This window comes from Telmatherina bonti (assembly GCF_933228915.1).
Source record: "Telmatherina bonti genome assembly, chromosome: 11".
Classification (NCBI taxonomy): domain Eukaryota; kingdom Metazoa; phylum Chordata; class Actinopteri; order Atheriniformes; family Telmatherinidae; genus Telmatherina; species Telmatherina bonti.
Genome location: NC_136629.1, coordinates 19498779 through 19521681, shown reverse-complemented (window position 1 = coordinate 19521681; position 22903 = coordinate 19498779). Strand labels below are relative to the sequence as shown.

Below are 22903 nucleotides of genomic sequence, written 5' to 3'. Positions count from 1 at the left end.
GAACTCCACAGGCACACATATCTGGCGTTTCCTGTAAAACGTAACACAATAACGCGAGAAAGGCTTTTCTTTTTTTAAATAATTCCTCACAGATGAGGGGGATAGAGGGGTCTCTGCTCTGTTGTCAGTGTGTATAGTTTTCTTGCTGAGAGTTTTAAGCGTTCAGGCATGTGTGTGGATGTAATAATGCACTAGATCAGCACAGCAGAGGTCAGAATATTTGCTCCTGCTCATATAGAAGGAAGTCCCTGGTCATCCTAAGTACACAGCCCCCCCCCCCCAATCTCTATTATTTTAAGGTTCTGAATCCAAGAGTAACAGAGAGTGTGTGGAGTAGGCCTCAACTTGATTGAAATCCTCCCACTTGTTTACAGACACCAGAGCCCAAGTCTTTGATCAGGTCTGAACACTCGGGTTGACTTCACCTCACTGACTCTGTCCAAAGCCTCCTGTACAGAATGCATGTGCGTCCTCACTTCCTCTATGTGCAACCTATGCAAATATTTTCTCATTTTAGACACTGTTCACCCCCTATAGATTGCACATTTGGATTTAATTCAGCCATATTGAATAAAAACTTCCATGTAAAATAAGCAGGAGTTACTACGATACAGAAACAGTTGCAGTTCAGGACTTTACCAGAAGAGGGGGATGTTGAGGAAACTTTTTGTGCAGGAGTGTAGCTCTCTCTGCCACCGGCCTTTAGGACAAGAGGAGGAGGAGAAGTAAAGAAGTGCCTGAGGCCCTGTGTGTAGCAAACTCAGCTGGTGTCCTAAACAGGATCATTTCCTTCTAAGATGTCCTGATGAAGTTGTATTCTGCCAGTTCTCTACAAAATATTCAACATTTGCTCACAAGGTATTCCCTCCATTTTTTAAAAATATTAGTATATATTGTTCTTGAAATAATAAGGTGATTAAAGCACCTGCAGAAGGGAGGAAATTATATTATATATAAAAACTGCAAATACCAGATTTTGAAATAAATGTATTTCTGATTATTTCTTTGGAATATACATTAAGAGTGTTTTGTATTAGTTTTTGTTCATAAAATGTTTCCACTCAGCTGCAGTAAGCAGCTCGTGGTATGTGCCATTACGGGCCCTTTGTGTGCGGGTGTGTGTGTGTGTACATACATCAGTATGAGGGAAGCTGTGCCGGAGCAGAGGGCTTGATAATTGGCTTGTGCTGGAGTGTCAGATGGCTGAAGAGGGGATAATGGCGGACTCAAGCTGCTGCCATGGGGGTGGAGGACAGGGTGCGAAGGCCTCAAGTGAAGGGGGGAACATGGCTTTTTGTGAATGGGTCCCTTGACCCCCCCTCCTCCAATTCAGGCCTGCCGGGCCCTTTTGTGATGAGGGGATGGGAACCCAGGAACCTGGCAGAAAGCGGGTGACCTTCTAGCACCTCACTCTAGCTGCCTCTCTTCTCCGTCCCTTTCTCTTTCTTGACCCTCCTCTTTTATATTCTTCTCCTGCTCTCTCCCCCTCCCTGTGTCTCCCCCCCCCCTCCCTCGCACAGCTTGCTTTGTCCCACGTCTTATTTTTCAGTGCATCTATTTTATTTAAGACCTCTTTCTCTTCTCTTAAGTATTGGAAGAAAGGGAATTCTCCCTCTTCCTTTAAGCGCTTGAAGCACAGAGCAGTGGAAGGAAGAGTGAAACAAAAAGGGAGGGGAGAAAAAAAAAGCAGAGCTGGAATTTAGTTATGGAAGAGCAAAAGAAACGACAGAAGGAAAGGGGCGGGGGGGGGGGGGGGGGGGGGTAGGCTTTCAGTAAAAGGATGCAATTAAGGAAGAACGTATTGAGGGAAAAATAAAGCAGGCAAGACATTTACTGTATTTGAAGAAGGTATATAAATCCTCCAAGTTCTAAATCTTTATTTTACGTACTCTCCTTTGCTTTTCACGGCCGATTATTTTCTTTTATTTTGCCTGAGGACTTGGTGCTGGTTGGGAGGAGGCAGTTGTTTTTGTGTAAAGTTATAAGACCAAGAAAAGCTGCATTTTCTTTAGGGAGGTGTTTCCTTCCTCAGCTTGGGCAGTGTTAAAAACTGTGAGGATGCTTGTTTGAAAGCGGTTCACAAACTAGCGCCAGACTTTGATTCAGTCGTGCTTATCACAGTTGGTGATATTAAAACCATCATCAACATATTTAAGAGTTCTGATGTGATCTGGTTGACCCCTGTTGGTGTGGACTTCCTTCAGTCTAAACTGCTTTTACATGCATTTACAGCCAAAACACACCTAACCTCTAATATTAGCTTTTATTTTACTCAGAGGAAGAAATACTGCAGGAATTGGGTTCAGTAACGCCAATCATATATCAAACTTGTGCTTTTCCACATAGCAGCGCTCTGAAAAAACTGTGTTTGCACATTTTCTGCCACAGGGAGATCGCTTTCACCAGGCAGCTGCAGAAACAGTCCCCCAAGCTGTGCTACTACTACCTGGGCTTTTACATTCACTCCTGCCCCAAGATGCGGTATAAGGTATGCAGATCATCAGACCACATTTTCCTCTTTTCATCTTCACACAGATAGCTGAATTAACCCTCCTGCTAAGAATCTGAACCTGAATGATAAGATGTTTTTCACTGATGTGAAGTTAAACCGTGAATCTTCTTATTTATTTGTTTACTTATGTTTTTTTTTTAATGTTTTAAAGATAAAGATGGCTGTTAGGAAAGCAGATGGTTGTATAATGAGTCTTAAATGTGTTGCGTGGATAATCTAATCTTTAGCTCTGCTGTTCCATTGTAGGAGTTTAATCATTTTCATCAACTGCTCAGCATTAATCTGACTGAACTGTTTCAATGCTTTATGATCCACTACAGTTGACTATTTTGTTCTACCGCCTCAAATATCATACTCATGTTTTTATGCAGTTTATGTTCTGATTTTAACTGGTTTAAAAGTCCAAACTGGATAAAAATCCTCCACATAAACTCTTCAGCCAGAATAAATAGGTCAATCGTAGTTTCAGGTCATTTCAAGGCCCTCAAACACACTTTTACACTCACCATTTCATCTTCATTGCTTCCAGTTGGATCACTGCTGTTTCAGAGCGATTCAGTCATGGCAGCTGCCGATGTCCGTTTTCAGGGTTCAGATCAAACATGCTGATATATATTGTAAAATAGCTGATAAGACAAACATGCATCGACGATATAAGAAAATATTTTCACTTATTTTCTCATCTGTCTGTCCTTCATCAATCCCTGCAGAAGCTTTCATTCATTATTATAGTTTAAAATGAGCTATCTATACATAAAACCAGTTTTGTAATTCATATCCAGGACGCTTTGACAATAACATGAACACGTCGCAGTCGTTTACCAACCTGAAGGTTGGTGGTTCGATTCCAGGCTTCCCCTGAATACATGCCAACATGTCCTTGGGCAAGATGAGTTTATCAGAGTATGAATGTGTGTGTGATAGAGCAAAAGCACTTAGTATAGAATATGTGGAGGTGCTGTATGAGAGTGTGAATGGGCGACTGTGACATGTCGTGTTAAAGCGCTGTGAGTGGTCCAGATGAGAAGAGTACAGTCCATTTACCATCGGTGTGTCTGTTGGGATGGAAGCCAGTGTGAAACAAAACAAGAAATCCATCCTTTCTCTGAAATCTCTTCTCTTCTGCTAACATATATGCTGCCATTTTGATTTGACTTAGTGTAGAAACGTTCACACTGATCCATAATTCATGTGGACACATCCCACAGCAGCCACTACTCACAAACATGCTCACATTTGGGCTAAACACCAGTTAAAGATCTATAGCTTGAGGAGAGTGGAAGAAAACAGTCTTTCCAAGTCTATTAGTTTGGCTAAGATTCCCCATTCACTCCTCTTTCTCTTTCATCTCCTAATTCCTTCTTCTCTGTCGTTTCATTCAGATCTTCCCAGACCTTGTTCGTGTCCATGACCGACTGATGTCTTGTTGAGGATTATGGCAAAGTGCCAAACTTTTTTTTTTTTTTAATATATCCATTTACATCTTGCTTTGGGGTTTGCATAAGGCTTTGCCCAATTTCTCAGCTTGGGTGTGTGTGTGCTTTGAATACTCGAGTGTGTTCGTCCTGTTTATGTGTCTGCATGTTGAATCTTGATCATAATGTTTTGCTGAGAGCTCACGCTGTTACCACAGCACCTTACCCCTCCTCTTGCTGGCATTTAATACCCCATCCCCCATATCTTTTCTGGTTTGTTTGTCGTTGCAGCGTCGTGTTCACAAGCTCCCCACTTCTCTCTCCTTTTTACCCATTGGGAGCAACATAGAACAAGGGTGAGAAGGTTGCCCAGTTCCCACCTTTGGACTCTCAAAATCCTAAACAAATGCAGCCGTGCTCAAACATACTCTCAGCACATGCAGTGTCCCGATCTGGTGTGTGATTTGCATATGAGCGCCAGTAATTCATTAATGCCCAGACATACTGGGTCATTGTTTAAATCACCAAGACTGCATTGTTATGGTGTTGGAGTTTCACTGGTTTCTGGATCCCAGGCCCGCTTCTTGCCTCTTTGAGGACCAAAACACTGACACTTGAACCCTGTTGGACACCACTCAAACATCCCACCCTCCCTGCCTGTTACCCACCTCATCCCTTCTGGTCCCCTTCACACTCCTTATAGGGAGTCTCTTGTACCGTAATTTTCAAGGACAAGTTTAAAAACATTAAGCGTTCCATCCAAGCAATGTGAGCTAAAACAAAGTTAGGTGTCTGAAAAAATGTAAAAGTAATTAATAATACTAAGATGTCATCATATTGGCTGTGATGGATGAAATGCATGCTGTGGTTGTAATGATTTGTCAAGTGTTCTCAGCACAGTAAGAAGCTTTTCCCCGATGGGTCTGATGTGACATGAAAATATTTGTACATTGAAATAATAATTTTAAGATGTACAAGATATTTTTAAGGGCCATGAGAAATAGTGCAGAGGGAAATCATTTCATAAAAGACAAACATCTAAGCTATTCATTTTTCATAATTATTTAAGCTTCAGAGACAGATTAATGAATTTTTTACATTTTTTTAAATTGGTTTTTTTTTAACATATTTTAGGAGTTTGTTCCATGTGAGGTTACTTTTTAAGATCACGTCGCCTATAAAAGAATTGATTTAGACAGTAAAAGGCTTAAAGAAAAGTTTTGACTGTGCCAGAGGATTCCATCTAAGCATCTGAACCTTGTCTGCAGACATTGTAATTTCAGTGTACTTTTGTCAATGATGAGATGACCTGAATGACACTGAAATGTTATTTCACTAAATCAGAAAAAAGTTAGGGAACCTTCAAACAAATTTTTGTCTGAAATTTTGCACAGTTCTAATATTCACTGAAAACTAGAAAATCCACAAGGTTTATGGGACAGACTGTTGTCAAAGTGTGAAAAAGCTTTAATGCTAATCCTACATTTTGTTCATAGACATGTAGGTTTTATAACTAGAAATGTGTAGCACCTTTATCCATTACCAATCTACCCCCTCTGTTATGTGTCATCGTATCCTGTTGCTGGATGTGTATATATGTCTGTATTTCAGTTGTTTTTCTACTCTTGAGGTCTGGGTGGGAGGAGAAGCCTTTCTCTTAGGTCACATCTCTGATTGCCTAGGGAGGAACAACCTCCTGTGAGATGAACTGACCACTTCTTAGCGCTGCCAGAGGCAGGACATGGTCATGTAGAGCAGCCTTTAAAGGTCCTTAGAAGACTTGAAGTCCAGCCAGGAACAGGGGGGGCCTGCCTTGCCAGTGTCAGACCCTCTCCTTTGTTCTCAAAGCTGGGACTGAACGTCCCACAGAGTCTTGCTACTTTGGCTGGTGGGTTCAGGATTTGACGTGACACCCTGCCCTTGGCTTCTGTCCCTGGTTCTGCAGCCACCCCTAGCCCTCTGATGCTGAGCTGCGGAGAGCAGAAGGTGAAGCTGTTGGAGGCTAAATGAGACCAGAGTTCTTGGCCCTTCTGCCACTCCCCTTTTTTCCTGATGCCTCTCATGTGATAAAGCTAAAAGTCATTTGAATTTTATGGCTTTCATGACTCAGACAGTCAAGTGGGAACTTTGTGCACACTAGATTCTTGGTCTTTACAATATTCCCGCTGCATTTTATAGAGAATATTTATCTTGGTCAGCTGTGGTTAGATGCAAACAAACAAAAAGTGTACATCCAGTGATGCGGGAGCGGGGGGGCTTGTTGTACAAATAACCCTTTTAGAAAAACAAGTACTTAGATGTGCTCAACAACTTAGTATTTAACCCTAATAAAAGATGCAATTATGAAATAACAGCATCATCCAAAGTTTGCAAGTTTCATTTAATTTTTTTTCCACTTGATGCTCTCGCCAGTTTTTTTTTTTTCTTTTTCTTTTAACCTCTATTTCTGTCCTGAGGCGAGTATGCATCTGCAAACGCCTTTCCTTTTGTAAGTATTGAATAAGCAGTCTCTGATTATAAACGAGGCGTTCCCCCACTTGGCTTTACCTATCTAGTACCTGGTCTTAAGATTTTTGAGGACCGTTGAAGTGAGGCATAGATTCACATCACACACACAGTAACAAAATTCCCGGTTATACCCCGTTGGCGAGGGACTGACGGAGTTAAATGAAGTGGCTCTTACTCTTGTTATTATTGTTCAGTGAAAGAATGTCTCACTCTGAGCCCAGGAAACCATTAAATTTTCCACAGAGGCGAAGAAGAAAGAAGGAGTTAGTAAAATGAGTGAAAAGAGGAGGAAGAGGACAGATGGAGGGAGAAAAAAAAATAGTGACAAAATGTGTGCCAAATGAGAAAAGGAGGCAAGATGAAAAGGATTATTCGTTCTCCGGCGGTACTTTGCTGACTTTTAAAGAGCCCTTTTTGCGGCAGCTGCACCTCCGTTTTCCTCCGTTTTCTTTCAGAGCAGCTCCTCCTCACAGAGGAGGAGCTGCACAAATAAACACAGCCAAGAGAGCTGGTCAGTTTTTCTCCTAACAACCAGCACTTTTCCACACAGCCAAGGCCTCTGAATGCACGGGACCTGAAACGAATCCATCAAGGCGTCAGCCACTGTGTGCAAAAGTTCATTAGTGTATGACTGATGAAAGAACTTGGTGGTAGCTGCAGTTATGCTGCTCGCATTAATCATCCTCCACCTTCAGGCTTTTTTGTCACCTGCTTTAGGAGGTTGGCGCACATGACATCAATTAGAAATGACCTTGTGCCTCTAATTAAAGGCATGCGCTTCACACTCAGACCTTAACACTGATCTATTTTGAAGATTCCCTTTACCCTTAATTGTGAAATAGTTTGTCTGAAAATAAATTATTGTGTCATCCTTAGGCTGGAATGTATATTAATGCAATGAATCAGCTTTGAAACGGTCTGGCTTCTTTCCCAGGTAGGCAGTGGCAGGTTGTGACATGATTAAAGGCTCCGAAGCACAGCTATCAAGACTCTGCATGCATGTTATTTTCACTCAAGGGGCCTCAGTCAGACAGCGTGTTATGTGTACGTGTGTGACCTCACATTCTGTGTGTCACTTGTTGAACATCTGGGCGGATTGAGAGTGAAGGAGAGTGAACCTGAGGCACCCAGTGGTGGGTGTTTCCCAGTGAGGCCCTCATTCCTGTAAACTGTGCAACAACTATGCTGCTTATTTTGTCGGAAGTTGTGGACTTTTGCATGAGGGCTTTTTTAAAAAAAATTTATGTATTTTTTTGTTTATTACTATTGTGCTTCTGACATAAATGTCATGCAGCTGATATAGTTTGATATAGTCATATTGAAAAGGTTTACTGTGAACTGTAGCATTAAGCTGGAACTGCTCATGAGACGCTACAAGTTCAGGCACAGTACAGTCACCCACTTTTCTTCATTTCCACTCTTTTTTTTTTTTTGTGTCTTTTCTTCTGTCAGCAACAGTTCCTAAAAGCAGCCACCATCATGCTGGCTGGGATGAAAGATTGATAGTGTCTGAAGAAACTTTCAACTGATTCCATTCGGAGATAAAACACACACAATCACATCCTTTCTACATTTAAACTTATGTTATTACAAGGCTTACAGGTTGAGCTGATTGTAAGTTTTGCAGTATTGTGGATCCCACATAGATGCAAAAACGCAGCAAGTCACATGACCGAAGTAAGTGCAGTGCGAAATGCACCCCCGTGTTTCTTTTCTTTAGTTGAAGATGGATATTCAGTTGGTTTTGCGAAGGTGTTCTTGTGTTAAGCCTCCGCTATTGGATCCTCTGGCAAAGCTATTAAGCTTCAGCGCCCATCACAATAATCTCAAACCCAACCAGGCCCAGTTTTAACCTCTCTATAAAATTTATAAGCCAAAGCGCAGCTCTTTTGCTGCCTTCAAGCTTCCCCTCCCCCTGTCTAAAATTGCAGATTCTGACAGAAATGGCGTTGTTTGATTTAGCTCGACAGGAGACCACCAACAGAGCCCCACTCAGCAGAAACATTTGTTTAAACTTTTTTTTTTTTTTTTTTTTTTTTTTTTTTTTTTTTGGTAATTTCTCTTCTCTTTAATGCCTCATCATCTATTTTTTTCTCCTTTCTGTCTTGCCACAGTTGTGTTTTTAACAAATCATTAACAGGTTGCAGCATGGTTGGGGGGGGTGCAGCTGCTGCTTGGCACCTCCTAGGAGGAGCGCTGACAGGGTGAGGGTACAAGGGCGCAGAGTTCAAGGGGTCGGGGTCAGGCAATTCTGCCTTACTGCTTGTGGTAGGAGGAGATCTGCAGGTCAGCAGGGCACAAGTGAGAGTTTGGAGTCGGTGTCACACTGAGCAGATCCAGAACCCTCTGGTTGCCAGCTTGAGGTGTTTGCCTTGCCATTAACTTCTCCAATATTTATTTTCAAACCTTCTGCAGCAGAGCCTCTTTGTCTGAAAGGCCTGCTTTCTGTTCGGCAAGGGAATGCATTCAGATCTTCGATAAGCTCTGAGACTCTCGGGCTTAGTGTGGGTGGAGGTGTTGGAGTTAGAAGCTTGAGGTGGTGTTTCAAGACCGAGATTAAGAGTCTGCAAGTCAGTAAGCTGTGGTCTGCGTCAGACAGGCATAGCCTTGCCCATAAAGACCAAAGGAGATAAAGAGACAAAAGTGCCCAGTCTGTGAGCTGATGCCCATAAAAGTGCTGCCATTGGTTCTCAGGGCTTTGTCGAAATGCGATCCTGTAAAAATATTTTCTCCTCATTAACCTGTCATCTGTGGAGCCGTGACGCATAGCCAGGCGAGGGAGTGCTGGGACGAAGTGGGGTGGGTGGAAGGAATTGTGAGGTTTTTGCTGAGGGGCCCAAAGGGGAAGACTTACCAGCCTGGATGCTTTTTTTTTTGAAGGTCATCCGGTGGTAATGTGTTGAGAAGAGTGGAAAAGACCTCGGTGGGCCACGAGTGTTTAAACAGCCGCAGTTAACATACATTTAGTCAAATGTAGACCCCAGACACTTTCAGGACCCTCACACACACACACACACACACACACACGCACACATACATGCATGTTATGTACATATTGCGACAGAAGTGGTGAAAGTACGTCTGTATGAGGCGATACACTGAAGCCTGGTTTGTTTGAACGTGTCTTTCAGTGATGCTGTTTGTCCAGCCTGCTTGGCCGTTCGGGTTATTTGTCTTGCTATAGGCGTGTTTCTGTGAGCTGCAGTGTTTACGTGTGTCCGTCAGCAGCCAGAGGCCCCCATGGCCATGCTCTCGTCAGGTAAAATGTGTGTGTAACAGACTGAGGATGACAGAGGGAGCGCATTGTGAGAGCTGTATGTTTAGTATGGATTTAGAGATCAGGCCTGTTTATTAGTTTTTCACTAAGATTGGCTGAGTGTGACCCTGGGTCAGAGTGCTGCCCTGGGCCAGAGCGGGTTAGGTCTGCCTGGCTTTGGGTCACTCTAGTCCTCTTTGTATGCTCTCTAGGTTCAGGCTTGTCCTGTGTTTGGCCAGATGAGTAACATACTGCAAAAAGACCATAAATGTGACCTTATTTCTACATGGGTCAAACCTCCATTCTCTTCTGTAAGTTTGATCAATATGTAACCCTCGCACATTTACTATTCTGGTCATGCTCTACTCACTTCTAGAAGAGAGGCTCCTTTTTTGTTTTTCTTGTTATTTTATTGTAGCCAAGCAAGATCTAGTAACTATATATATTTAGTAACCAACTTAGGTGTTCACTTAACCAACCGCTTACTCTATACCTAAATGCTCCTTTCTGCACAGATTTGAACTCTACTGATAGTGTTACCTAGAAAAAAAACTCATTGCGACTGCATTCAGTCATGGTGCACAGTGACTAACTCGTACAAACACAAACATACAGCGATACCTCAGCTGGAGGACCGTGCGTGAAAACGCAACTGGAGATATGAGAAGGAAATCAGCAGCAGATGTTTGTGTAAAATGATGCAGATGGATGCAGGCAACCCTGCTTGCTAGGACACCTACGTTTATCTACTGTCTTTTGGTGTGGTAAGGCTGCTGTGACTCATAGCACTGCTGTTAAGCTGCAGTGCACCAAGTGATCTCATCCTAGAGAAGATTGTGATGCAACATGCTGAACCTCAGCATGTGCTGGGTTGGATGATATTGGGAGTAATATTCTCCACAAATCCATGTAACTGTTGCCAGAAACCCAAAACTTCTCTCTTTCTGATCCAGATTGCGTGTTCTGAGACAGACTGGTCTGGCGTTTTTACGTGTCAGACAGTGTTGTGTGAATTGATCTTTAATGAATTAAATCAGCCTCTAACAGTTTTTCAACAAGCTGTGGAAGTGAAAGATATTTCTGGTTAACGGTCTTTTTTTAACAAATAAAAAGATGCATCTACGCATACCAAACTCATTTGTCTGCTTCCTTGTCAGAGTAGCAGGAAGAAAAGAAGCAGAAGGAGAAATAGGTGTCGATTTTCACGAGGATTCCTTGGCTGCAACAGAGCGCTCCATTTATGGGTCTGATTAATTGCTTTTTATATAAATCATAGGTATGGGCCTGAAGCTTTGTTCAGCGCATCGAGGTGAGTGAGAAACGGTTGGCAGAAATGGGACAAAGGGTACAAAATGAAGGGGAGGAGCAAGGTGACAGTTAGTGTTTGAGTCGTTGAGTTGGTAATAAAGTTCACTCTGACAGCAGGGCCCCTGCTTTCATTATGTGCAGAAGGTCTGTGTGGGCTAAAAAGAATGAGTGATGCTGTGTCAGTGAAGAGTGAGTGTACATGCGCAAAACACTGTGACTGCACATCAGGCTCTGGGGATATATGTTTATTTAGTACAGACCTAATTGTTTACTCTAGGGCAGCTTGTTATTCAGATGAGTCTGCCTAATTTTCTTCTCTTGTACGAACGTACGTTCGTCTGGAAAACCTACACAGGCCGGGTCCTGCTCTTTCATTAACAAGCACAGTGGAAAACACCTGATAAATGGCAGCACTCTCTCTCGTAAATGTATTTTCCATCTCTTCTATTCTCTATCTGTTTGTTGCCCTGTCTTAAACCCCCCCCCCCCCCACACACACACACACACACACCCTACTCTCCATTTCTGTCTCTTTCCAAGCATTGCTCCATCATCCCTGGCTTTCTCAGTGCTGGGCCCCTCCATCCTGGCTCTCAAACTGCTCCTATCACTTCCATCAGCTCGCCTCAGTTCATGTCTCAGCGATGTTAAATACCATCCCTTCGCTCATCTGCACCTAATTTTCTCCTCCCCCTCCCCGTCCTCCATCCTATCTTCCTCTCATTCCCCACACCTCTGATGGCAGCCAAGTCTAACTGATGGAGTTTGTGCATGAGTCTCTCTTTCCCTTACCCCCCTTTTCATCCTCCATCTCTCTTTCTAAATGGGCCTTTCAGAGATTGTCAGTCACCTTCATATCCGCTTGGACATGTCTGCGTGGAAAGGAACGATTGATGGAAGGATGGCGACAGATTGGTCTGAGTGGGAGATTTTCAGTGGTTAGAAGTTTCTGAGGAGTGAGGACCAAACCAAAATGACTTAATTAATTTATTAATATAAAAAGCTTTTATTATAGGCAAAAAGATGACAATCAAATACTTCCTGTTGCCTCTTCAATCTGTTTGGTGACCTTACAGACTAACCAGAACATGCATTTGTAATAATAAACCTTTTCACTCGCACATGTAACAGCAAACTCTGCCGCCCATCTTTTCTCCAAAGATTTGAAGTTTTAGGGTTAGATTACAGCATTTTCTGCTGGTATAAATTATAGTTAAAAGATAAGACGGATGTTTTGAGCAATTCATCACAAGCAGAAGAAAACATGGGCAGAAGCTGCAGCTCACCTGTGAATTACAGGATCTTCTAGCCAAGCTGGGGATGGAAAAACTAAGAGGGATGATAAAGAAAGTCAGCTGTGATCTCAGCCTTCACATTCAGTCCAGTAAAGAAAAGGAGCTGACAGATGGATGGTGACAACCAAATTTTTCTTTTTCTCCTTTTTTTTTTCTCTCCATTTTCTCTCCAGACCACTAAAAGCTGTGTCCTCTTATCCTCTTTATCTTGTCTTCTCTTCTGGGGAGAATTGAGGAATTGTGCATGTGCCATGGCCAGACCATGTGTATGATTTTGGTTAGACTGAGCTCTCTTTCTGAAACTTTAAAGCAAAGACAGATATATCATTTTGGTCTGTAAACACAAAATATAGGCTTGGAGTAATCAGGAATGCACTTCTTTCTTAAATACAGACTGAAACAATTACACACAAAAACTTAAGTACATTTTTTTTCTATTAAATTTATGCTTATCAGTTCGCCTCTCCGTGAATGTTTTTATGTTTTACCACCCTAAAGGTTTCCAGTACTCACATCCTTGTTATGTTTGCATGTGGCAGAAAAGCATGTGTCTCAGAGTGCCTTTGCAGCTGGACAGGTGTGTGTTCTGTGTATTAAAGGTGTGTCTTGTTACTGAGGGAGCCTAAAGAGGTGAGGCAGAGTGTGAGAGCGTGAAGCTAATTGTGGTGACAGTGTTGTGGAAAGCCGCAGGTTGTTGGGACACGGCGAGCATTCGATGAGTGCGAGCGTCCATCGCGGCCATGGATGCAAAACATTCCGTTCATTTCACACCACCCATCTGTTAGCAGAAGCACTTAAAGCGTTTTAGTGTTTTCTGGTTTATTCGGATTTCTGGATTTCCTCTCCTCTAACACGACAATGGCGTCTGTATTATTTACACAGGTAAAAGGACTTTTCATGTGTATCAGGACTTCACCTTGCAGACACTTGGACTTTTTTTTTAAATTTTAAAAGCTCATTTCATTCACATGGCATCCCATCCTGCATGTGAAAACAGGCTGTATTTTTTCCATTCAGACCCTCAGACAGATGGGTCATAGCCAGAGCACTTGTGTAACAATATTTCCTGCAGATGGTATTTCCTTTGTCTTGCTTATTTATAGTTAATATGACAACTGTGCTCTCTGTTTAATTTATTTGTGTATAAAAAAGTGTGTTGCAGAAATGCTGAAGTCTTTGTCCTACAGTTTAATGTCACATAAACTGTAAATATTGGTGTGTGTTGATGTTGTGCAGCAGGCCCGTTTCAGGCGCCTGCTTGTTTACAGAGCTTTCTCAGCAGTTTGTATTTGTTTGGAGTCATGTGATAGAACACAGGTCCCTGATAATGGAGTCTCTTTCCCCTCCTCTCTGTTCATTCAACCCCTTCCCCATTTTTTTTTTCTATGCCTTGCAGCTGTTTTTGTTCAGCTTGGTTTACTTTCCATCCGAAATGTGAGGTCAAATGCAGACGTGTACCCATTTCGCAAGCACACTTTGCAGTATGCTAGTTTGTTTACATTTCCTGCTCAACACTGCAGACAACAATCCTGACATGGAGAGGCAGAGATTTAACAAAGAGCCGGAGCAGAGTGGAGTTTGATCCACGCTTCAACCCCCGTCTCGTTTACAATGTGTCCGACCTTAATTACAAAGGGTCAATAATGTGTGGGAAATGGTTTCAACAAGATATTTAATGTCTTTAAATGAATTTAGCAAGTTTACAAAATAACATGTATCTACTAATACTAGATGATGTTTTAAGACAACTTCACATGGATTTTATGTTTTTAATATTTTATTTAATATTTTCCTTATGCTTTGTTAAAGATGCCCTTTCTCTGCCTTCTCTCTAGGGGCAGTACCGGCCTTCAGACCTCCTGTGCCCAGAAACGTATGTCTGGGTACCGATAGAGCGATGTGTACCCCAGCTTGACAACTCGCGCTACGCTCGTTTGAACCAAGACCCTGATGCAGGTACAACTACACAGTGCTACACTTGATATCAGAATCACAATAAACTTTATTGTCCCCGAGGGAAAATTTGTAAAGGACAATGTGCTGCAATCATAGTACAACAAATATCAGCCACACAGATTAAACCACATAGATAACTGCATGTTAATAATCAGAAAGCAAATACTAGGGATCCTTCTGCATTCTTTGAGCCAGGCTGACTGTGATATTATCCAAGCTGGATTGAAGGGACTGCTAGTTTTTAATACCCATTCCCTTCTTGGCAGATTTAACTATTTTTTACATTGTCAACTTCTTTTAAGCTGAGACTCAAACCAGGCGGCCATCCCATATCTAAACATACTATCACTGGCAAGTCACCATAATCTTCACGCTCACACCAAATGATCTGAGTCTTTGTGAAAAGTGCAGTCTTTGAGGCAATTTGGCACATAAACAAATGAATGAACTATTCCTTTCTATTCCACCTAATCCAATTCAATGAAGGGTCGCAGGGAAGCTGGAACCTATCCCAGCAATCATCAGGCGAGAAGCAGGGTACAGCCTGGAGAGGTTGCCAGTCCATCACAGGGCCATATGAAATCTACACAAAAAATTCCATCTTAGTGAGTTATCAGTCCAGATGCCCAAGTACATATATGAGCTAACTTGCTTAATTTGACCATTTCCAATCCAATTAATACAAGGTCAGAAGATCTAACTGCCGTTGAATCAAAAATCATTTACTCAGTCTTACTGGTATTTTGAATGAGATGCTTTCTTTTCACACCAAGATGTGAAATAGCTTATATCACTTACATAGAATGAGGGGAAGTCACGAGAACAAAAAGATCCATAAACTAAGAGTTTTATGACAGGATTTGATGATAAAACTGTTTACCTGATGGTTTCTGAACTCATTCGCGAACAAAGTGAACAAAGGAGAACTCACATCTCCTCAAAGTACCCTGCTGCTGCTATATTTCACAGCAGAGTTCCATCAGCATTTACCTGTTGTAACCTGTCCGTCAAGAGCAAGCGGCAGCCTCTGGTGGTTAAAAGTGAAGCCTATGTGGAAGTGCCAAAATTTGCAGTTCCCCTCTCATCCAGAAGGGGCACCAAAACGGAGCAAATCCCCAGAGACCACCATGTTAAAACTTCATGACAACTTTGGGGGAGTGATCTATTTTCTAACTCCTCGGGTTAGAAGTAATTTAATCTCGAAGTGAGGCATTAATTAGTTGCGTGTCCTTTTGATTGACAGATACCCAATAAACCGCTTCAAAAAAGAGGAATGTAGAACAACATGGTTTTTTTTTTTAGTTTTAGTGGTTTTCAGTTCAAGATAATTCCTAAAACTCTAGTAAAGCTAAATAATTACATGAAATGGAAATGCTTTGATCAATAATATCTATCATCGTAAAGACGAACTAATAAATATTAAGCAACAGTGCGTTGAGACAGAGGCTTCCTCAGGTCTTGTGGAACAGTAAAGGTTACAGTAAGTCATTCTGAGCAACAGGGCAGCTGTGGCTACACGTGTAACTTACCATCTCCAAGTGTGAGCGAGGTAAGCTACATGTGCATTGAGTGCCTTTAGCAGTAAAAGTGCAATATAAATCAAATCCATTATTGGTATTATTATTAGCCAGTGGTAGGTCAGACCTTTTCTTGCCAATATTGCCAATAATTCCTGAACAAGCAAAAATAACTGAGTACAAAAGGTCTCTGAGTGTTTGATTTTCACTGTGTGTGTGTGTACTTTAGCATGTTTGTGGTTCTTACGGTGCCTCCATTCCTGCCTGGACTGTTGGTGTTGGACGGGCCTGAGCATTATTTCAGTCGCTGCCGTCCAAACGCAGTGTCATTACAAGTCAGTGCTAGCTGGTTAACTCTCAGTACTGCTGCCAAGTTGCACAGTCGAGCTGCAGAAAAAGAAGGGCTCTGCCAGAAAAATGGGGGGGTGGGGGTGTCTGTCATCTCAAACAGTGGTCGGTCAGTTACCAGGTCAGTCTACCCTTTGTCGTTTTCTGTGAAGACAGTTTCCTGACTGCATACAATGATTTGGGAATTTGTGGCAGTTTTATTTATTTGGCACCGGAAGTAAATGATTAGGTCAAAGTTTGTCTGATTTTGAATCATGCTGCATGAGACTCTGCTGAGTAACAAGAAACATTGTTGGTGAAACATCAGTGAAGTACCTCCTTATTTATCTATTTAGATCTGTTTACTAACATTATTTTTGCCTCAAATTTGGTCAGTAAGCATATTAACAGCTTATTTTTTCTTTTAAGAATTGGAAGAAATATTCTATTTACTGCAGATAGCTGCAACTACCTTGAAACCCTTAATTGGACTAAGCATTATATAGAATAATTTAATTTAATTATATTACTTTATTTTATTTTTATTTGAATTTTTATTTGAACTTAACCTAAACTTATTCAATTAAATTTTTTTTATTTTTTTTTATTTATATTTAACTTAGACAGTGCATATTTATGCCAGGAATCACACCTGTTAGGAACAAGCTGGTGAAATATTTCTCTGTAGTGAGAGGATCATATAGTGTAGGAATGTTCTAGCGGCGCCAAGTGTTATAAATGGTCTAATCTGTTTAAAATGATCCAGGGTAAATTTAGCTTTGTATGACACAATATTAATCTTTTAGAATCCAGTGTTCCACCAAGATACTTCAATTGGTTTACAATTTTGAGTTCCTCACTTCTCAAAAAGACACCACAGTCTTTTCACTGGCTGTTTAGTGAACATCCTACAGAAAGTATTTTTGGTGTTCTGTAACAGACAGGATTTAGAAAGCCATTTATCAACATGAACCATAACACAGGTGGGAATATTGGACATCTTTTTTAGAGCTTCTTGCGCTCATGTAAATAGAAGCATCGTCCGCATACGTTTGCAAATTACATTTGGCAAATCAGTAATGTACAATGAAAATAATAGTGGACCAAGAACTGGCCCTTGAGCTACACCAGTAGGGACATCAGTGAAGGAGGATTGGACAGTCAACACACATGGATTTGTTTTCCTGTGACCCACATATGACTTTATTCACAGGTGGTATCAGAAGGAAAACTGCAAAATAAACAGAAGAAGCTCATGATTACAGGGTCAAATGATTCTGCTCCGACACAACTATTCCTGTCCAACATACGTTTAACCTCTTCAGTGACCAGACTGGTTTCAGACTCTGTAGCGTCGTTTGCCTGGAATCCAAACTGCGTTGGATTTAGTGCCGTGATCATTGTTGAGATGTTCATTGAAGAGCTTTTCTTACCCCCTTTCAGCAACTTCAGAAACATCAGGAAAGATGCTCATTGGTGGACAGTTGGCTATATCTTAACTGTTTCCAGTTTGGATACTGGGATGACTGTGTCCATTTTCCAAATCGATTGAACAGTATTATTCCAAAATTACAAATAAGGCAGCAGTGTTTATTAGAAAGACAAATGATTCTTCTTGCAATTTCAGTTCATCAGCTCATCAATATCCTTGTCTGTAAGTTCTCTAAAGAGGCAAAACAGGATCAGGGGGAGTTAACAACACGTTTAATGATATATTAGATGATATTTCTTCAATACTCAAATAATCTAAAGGATGTTATTTGATTTATTACTTTAGCAGACTAAAGTTGATAAAGAACTGACAAATCATTTGCATTTGCAGTGTACTGTTTTATGCCATGCAAGTTTCATGTCAGGTGGGCCACAATATGTCACAAGGTAATAATAAACAGGTTTGTTGTACAGTTTTCCCCAAACGCAAATCCTCGCCAAGAGTGGGAATGTTCCAGTGGTCTCCTAATGAAGTGTGTAAAGACAGCTAATCCAAAGCATACACAACTCTCCTCAAACTGATAACATGGCTGTTGTGGACATGGTGACAACCTTAGTGCCTCAGCGTGACCTCTAACATACACACATACAGCGTGCTGCACATACGTAGCATCTCTTACACACTCACAATCAGTGCTTGTTTGACAGGGGGAGAGAAGGTGGGGCATCGGCCGCTCAACAGTATAAACATCTGCAAAATTCTGTAACCTGTGTAGTCTGCAGATGGACATTAAGTGCATCAGGCAGGCGCCAACCATATGTACAAAACTGGATATTACATATACACTATGCAACCATTTATACAATGCCATTTGATAAGTCACAATGCATCTCTGACACACACAGTGTTATGCAGAGTGACAGAGAACCACAGTGTGCTTTTAGTGCAAAGTGTGTCGATGGTATTACTATGTTGGTGGCACAAACCCATTACACTCATTGCACCTGACTTCCTTGATATATTTTTATCCTGCACAGTTTACATTTTTTTAACTTGCCTCACTGTTGGACCACTTTGCTCATCTCTCGGCCTTCTCCTCCTCAGCCTTATAGTGGAGGGGAGATGCAGTGATCTCCTTTGCTGATTGTTGGACAATAATATTATGCAGCTGAACTTTCTTCCCACTTGCTCTTTTGCAACCCTGAAAGAATGTTTCCTCTTATTTTAATGACAACAATGACCATGAAAGCCTTTCCACAATTAAAGACGAGTCTGTTTCTTTTATTTTTCATGGGGGCAAAATGCCTGGTGGGCCTGGGATATTCAGTGTCTTGCTTTCAGCTGCTAACACAAGGGCTTGAATCCAGGTCTCCCAGTCAAAAAGCATTCATCACACTACAACACCATCTTGGCCTTTTCCTTTACAAACATAAGCCCCAGTTTTAGTTTGCAGCAGTTGATCTTAGGAAGTGGCCATAACCCGATAGTTGGCCTTTGAGCAGCATCTGGTGTTAAGCAAGTGCTGTGAAAGTTAGAGGTGGAAAGGAAAAGAGAGAGGAGTGTGGCGAGGTGTCAAGGCCTCTAGCCTCAGCCCTGACCCTCTTACTCCCTGATCGACCCTTACCACTCCTCTTCCCTCTGACCCTTGAACTCCAGTGCGGTGTGTCACTGAACGTCCGGTGGGCCTGATGGGGAACGGGGTCTAGAGCCATTCAAAATGAGAAGAGGCGCTGGTGGAGGCCCAAATGAGTGAAGAAGAAAAAGAAAGTTGTTTATGTGAGAAGCGGATGTTTGGATTTCCTAGAGTAAGAGGGAGAGATGGGGCATCTGCTCAGTGTTACAGTTGCAGTTAATAGAGCATCTTGAAGCTTCATGCTGCTGTCCACTGTGCTCCATAAGATCTTCATCCGGCAACCGATCAGGACAACTACAACTCTGGGTGACTGCTGTAAGTGGGCTGTCACCGTGATGATGAACACAAAGAGTCACATCGCGCACAGGAAACTTCGCTATCAGATGTCTAAATATTTTCACTTTTGTCCCATTACTTTATCATAAAGACAAATTCTGATCATATGGAAGTTGCACTGAATGTTTATATCTCTTAAAACTTATTTTCCCACTTGGTGAAACTGGTCACACTGCTGATTTTCTTCATTAAAAAGTCTGTTTCAACTATTTTTCAAATGCATGACTCAGCAGTTTTTGGAGAAGGAAGGAGAAACACAGTGGTTAGGGCATTACCAAGCAGGGAAATGAGAATAATAAATTAAACATGAATCTCCAGTGTGGTTGCAAAATTATAGTCGAAGGATGAAAATGTCTTTGTGGGGATGGGAGAGCGAAGGAACCTCAGGGCTTCATGCTCACACTCGCCTCTTGCTTTTAAGGCAGTGGTGTATAGTTAGGTTTGCTTCCTGCATTGCTACCTAAACTCTGGAATATGGGAATATGAATATCATTTGAAACTTTTAGTTTTAGTGCAATCTGAAATCGTGCCATAGCAGTGCAGCTGGATGTGTGACTTCTGCCATGTGAAAATAAAGTATAATTGCTGCTCCATCAATCTGGATAGAGTTATTAGGTCACCAACCAAATCAGAGTCCGTCATTCTACTATGAGAAAGGTTCTTCATCAGTAGAAAATATTTTAAGACAGACTTTCTGGGAGTGGAAATCCCAGCAGTGCTCAGAGAAACTGCAAAAAAACTCTCCAGGCCTCAGTGAGTGATGCTAGTGTGGCTTGTTTGCAAGCATTGCCAGGAGGAACTGTATCCTCTCTTTTAACCTCTTCTTCACAAGCTCTGTTTTTTCTGCCTCCTGATGTGCCTAAAGTAAATATAGCACGTCTTCACACGTACTCGAGTTTGGGTATGATCTTAGCCTCTAAAAGAAAACCAAGTCTTTTGAGATTACTACACAAGTCCGAATTGAGATGTTTGTGTGCCAGAGTGGGTTCATGTGGAACACAGGAGAAACTTGAAATAGTTAGGCATCAGTAATGTCTGATGTGTAACAGTACAAAGATAAAAACTAAAAAAACCAAACCATGGGCAGTTTTACACCTAAAAATCATCTGTCTGGAGATAGGGATAGTCCTCAAATGCACCTTGGAAACACCAAGCAGATCCAGAAAGAAGTGAAACCCAATATGGTATATGATGGGAGGAGAGAATATCTACATTCATTTGGTTGTTGATGCTTGGTGAAGCTGAGTTGCTGCCTGTGATTTTGGTATGTTACATGTTAGGATTTGTACAAAGATTGTATCACACGTATAACACGCTGCTCTCTGTACAAGGAGCTTTTGTGATGAAGAGGTTAAAAGGAAGGTGGCAGCTTGGTTTGGTTTGGTGCACTCAAGCAACTACAAGACTAATGGAACAATGTGCTTGGAAGTGACAAGATGAAAATCAGGATGTTTGGTCATAATACATTAAAAAAAAAACCAAAAAAAAAACCCAACAGTTTTATCAGCGTAAAAACCTGTCATGCATGCTGGTGGAGGATTTGTCATTCTGGCTTGGGCATCCCGCAGTCAGCTATGGAATTCTTCTTTATTCTAGAGTCAAATGTGAGGCCATCTGACAACTACAGTTGGCCAGATCGGAGCCATGCAGCCGTCCTCACCTTAAACACACCAACAAATCCACAACAGAATGACTGAGAAAGAAAAGAATTTAAGTGTTGTTATGATTTTATTTATTCTTATTTGTGATTTTTGTTTCAGGCATTTTGTAATGGTTGAAATTAAAGATGAAAACGGATTCATTCATCTGTAGTGTGCATTCATAGCTGTTTTCTTGCACTTTGGGGATATGTTGGCGCTCCCTGCTGTTCCGTCCTCCTGAATGTCCTCTTGATGCCAGCTGTGAGCAGCTTGGCTCAGCCTTTCACTCCTGGAGGCAGCGGTTTTAGTGTCAGAGCAAGGGTCAGCTTTTTTTTCAACCCTTTATATTTCATTTCACTCTCCAGAGTATCATTTTTAGCTCCTGAGTACACACTTTTGAGCTTAGCTGTGTTTTTTTTTACTGGTGTGAAGGGAGCTGGCAACGTATGACAGGAACGGCTAAGTTTGGTGAGCCAGCAGGGTACAGAACCTCATAAACAAGAACAACTAACTAAACTGCTCACGCACCATCCTGACTCCATGTTTAGTGTCTTGGTGAATTAGTTCTTGGAGGGGGGGGCTACCTTGTGCTCATACAACAGCTTTTCAGAATAATGGTGTGTTTTTGCCAAGTCACTTAGAGGTTAATCTAAATGCGTCAGGGGAGAATGAAAACAATGTTTAATGTGTTGGATGTGTCTACACCGATGCTTATTATGTTTTTATATGCGCCTGTTTCTGTCCAGGAGACGCTCGAGCACTGAAAGACGTGGGCCGAGCACTGGTGCTATACAAACGAACAGTCATGCCCTACGCAGCCTACAGCCGCAAACGTAAGGGATCCAGCGACGAGACGGAGGTGCAGCAGTATGCCAGCTTGGTCGGTCAGGACTGTGCTGAGAGGATCTTGCTCTATCGCTCCTAAACGTGGAGCGTTTCTACCACTGCAACCTTTCAAGATGAAGGAATACACACTTCCCACGATGTTTGTCTTTTTCTGTCTCTGTATGTCTTTGTGTCTCTTGGCTGTTGTAAAATCACTGCTGCCTCTTCCCGTAGTCTCACTGTGCTTACCTCAACATACGCATCAACAACGCAAAAGAAAACCATCTTATGTGTGTACACAAACGCATACTTCAGTTATCTTAGTTTTTGTCCATCATCCATTCTCTTTTTGTTCAAACTGACTGACTACCTGAATGTTGTGTTCTTGCAGTTTGAGAATCCACCACTTTGAAGTGTTTTTGCACCACCTTAAACTGTTTGAATTGAGATGTGAATGAGACGGAGCATCAAATGAGCTTTCAACATCCCATATTTAAGTGTATTTTCTTTCAGGAATGGGTCTGAATTCCTTTGCTCATATTAGATAAAAAAAATACTTCAAGCTGTCATGTACTACATCACAAAAATGTAAAGATTTTATCACTTGAGTTTATTTAAAACAAAAAAAAACTGACCTTTTTTGTTTCATTTTAACTCTGTTTTTCTTGAAACCAAATAAAAGAGTTGCATACTCTCTTTGATGACTTGTCTCTTGCTGACAGTTCAAAAATGGAAATACACTGTCATTTCTCTTGCTGGCATAAACTGTGTAAAACTTCACTTATACAGTAGCAAGCTTATATCTCCAACAACACATGCACACCCAGTGATGAGCGCTACAGTTAGACTTGTGGAATTGGACATCAACAACAGGTGTTCGATATGTGATCTGGAAGAACACAAATGTAAATGTTTCTTAATTCCACACCGAACGGTAACAGCA

The 22903-nt window shown here is 41.6% G+C and overlaps 1 protein-coding gene across 3 annotated transcripts in view; it reads left to right on the top strand.

Moving 5' to 3' along the window:
• ate1 (arginyltransferase 1) overlaps positions 1-22585 on the top strand; it is a 51918-nt gene extending 29333 nt beyond the window's left edge. For all 3 annotated transcript variants that reach the window (XM_079249352.1, XM_079249351.1, XM_079249350.1), the window contains 3 exons: positions 2389-2488; positions 14130-14250; positions 21882-22585. In XM_079249352.1, the coding sequence (XP_079105478.1) occupies positions 2389-2488; positions 14130-14250; positions 21882-22060 (400 nt within the window). In that variant the 3' untranslated portion in view covers positions 22061-22585. The remainder of the gene's footprint in view (positions 1-2388; positions 2489-14129; positions 14251-21881) is intronic.
• Positions 22586-22903: the final 318 nt, after the last annotated feature.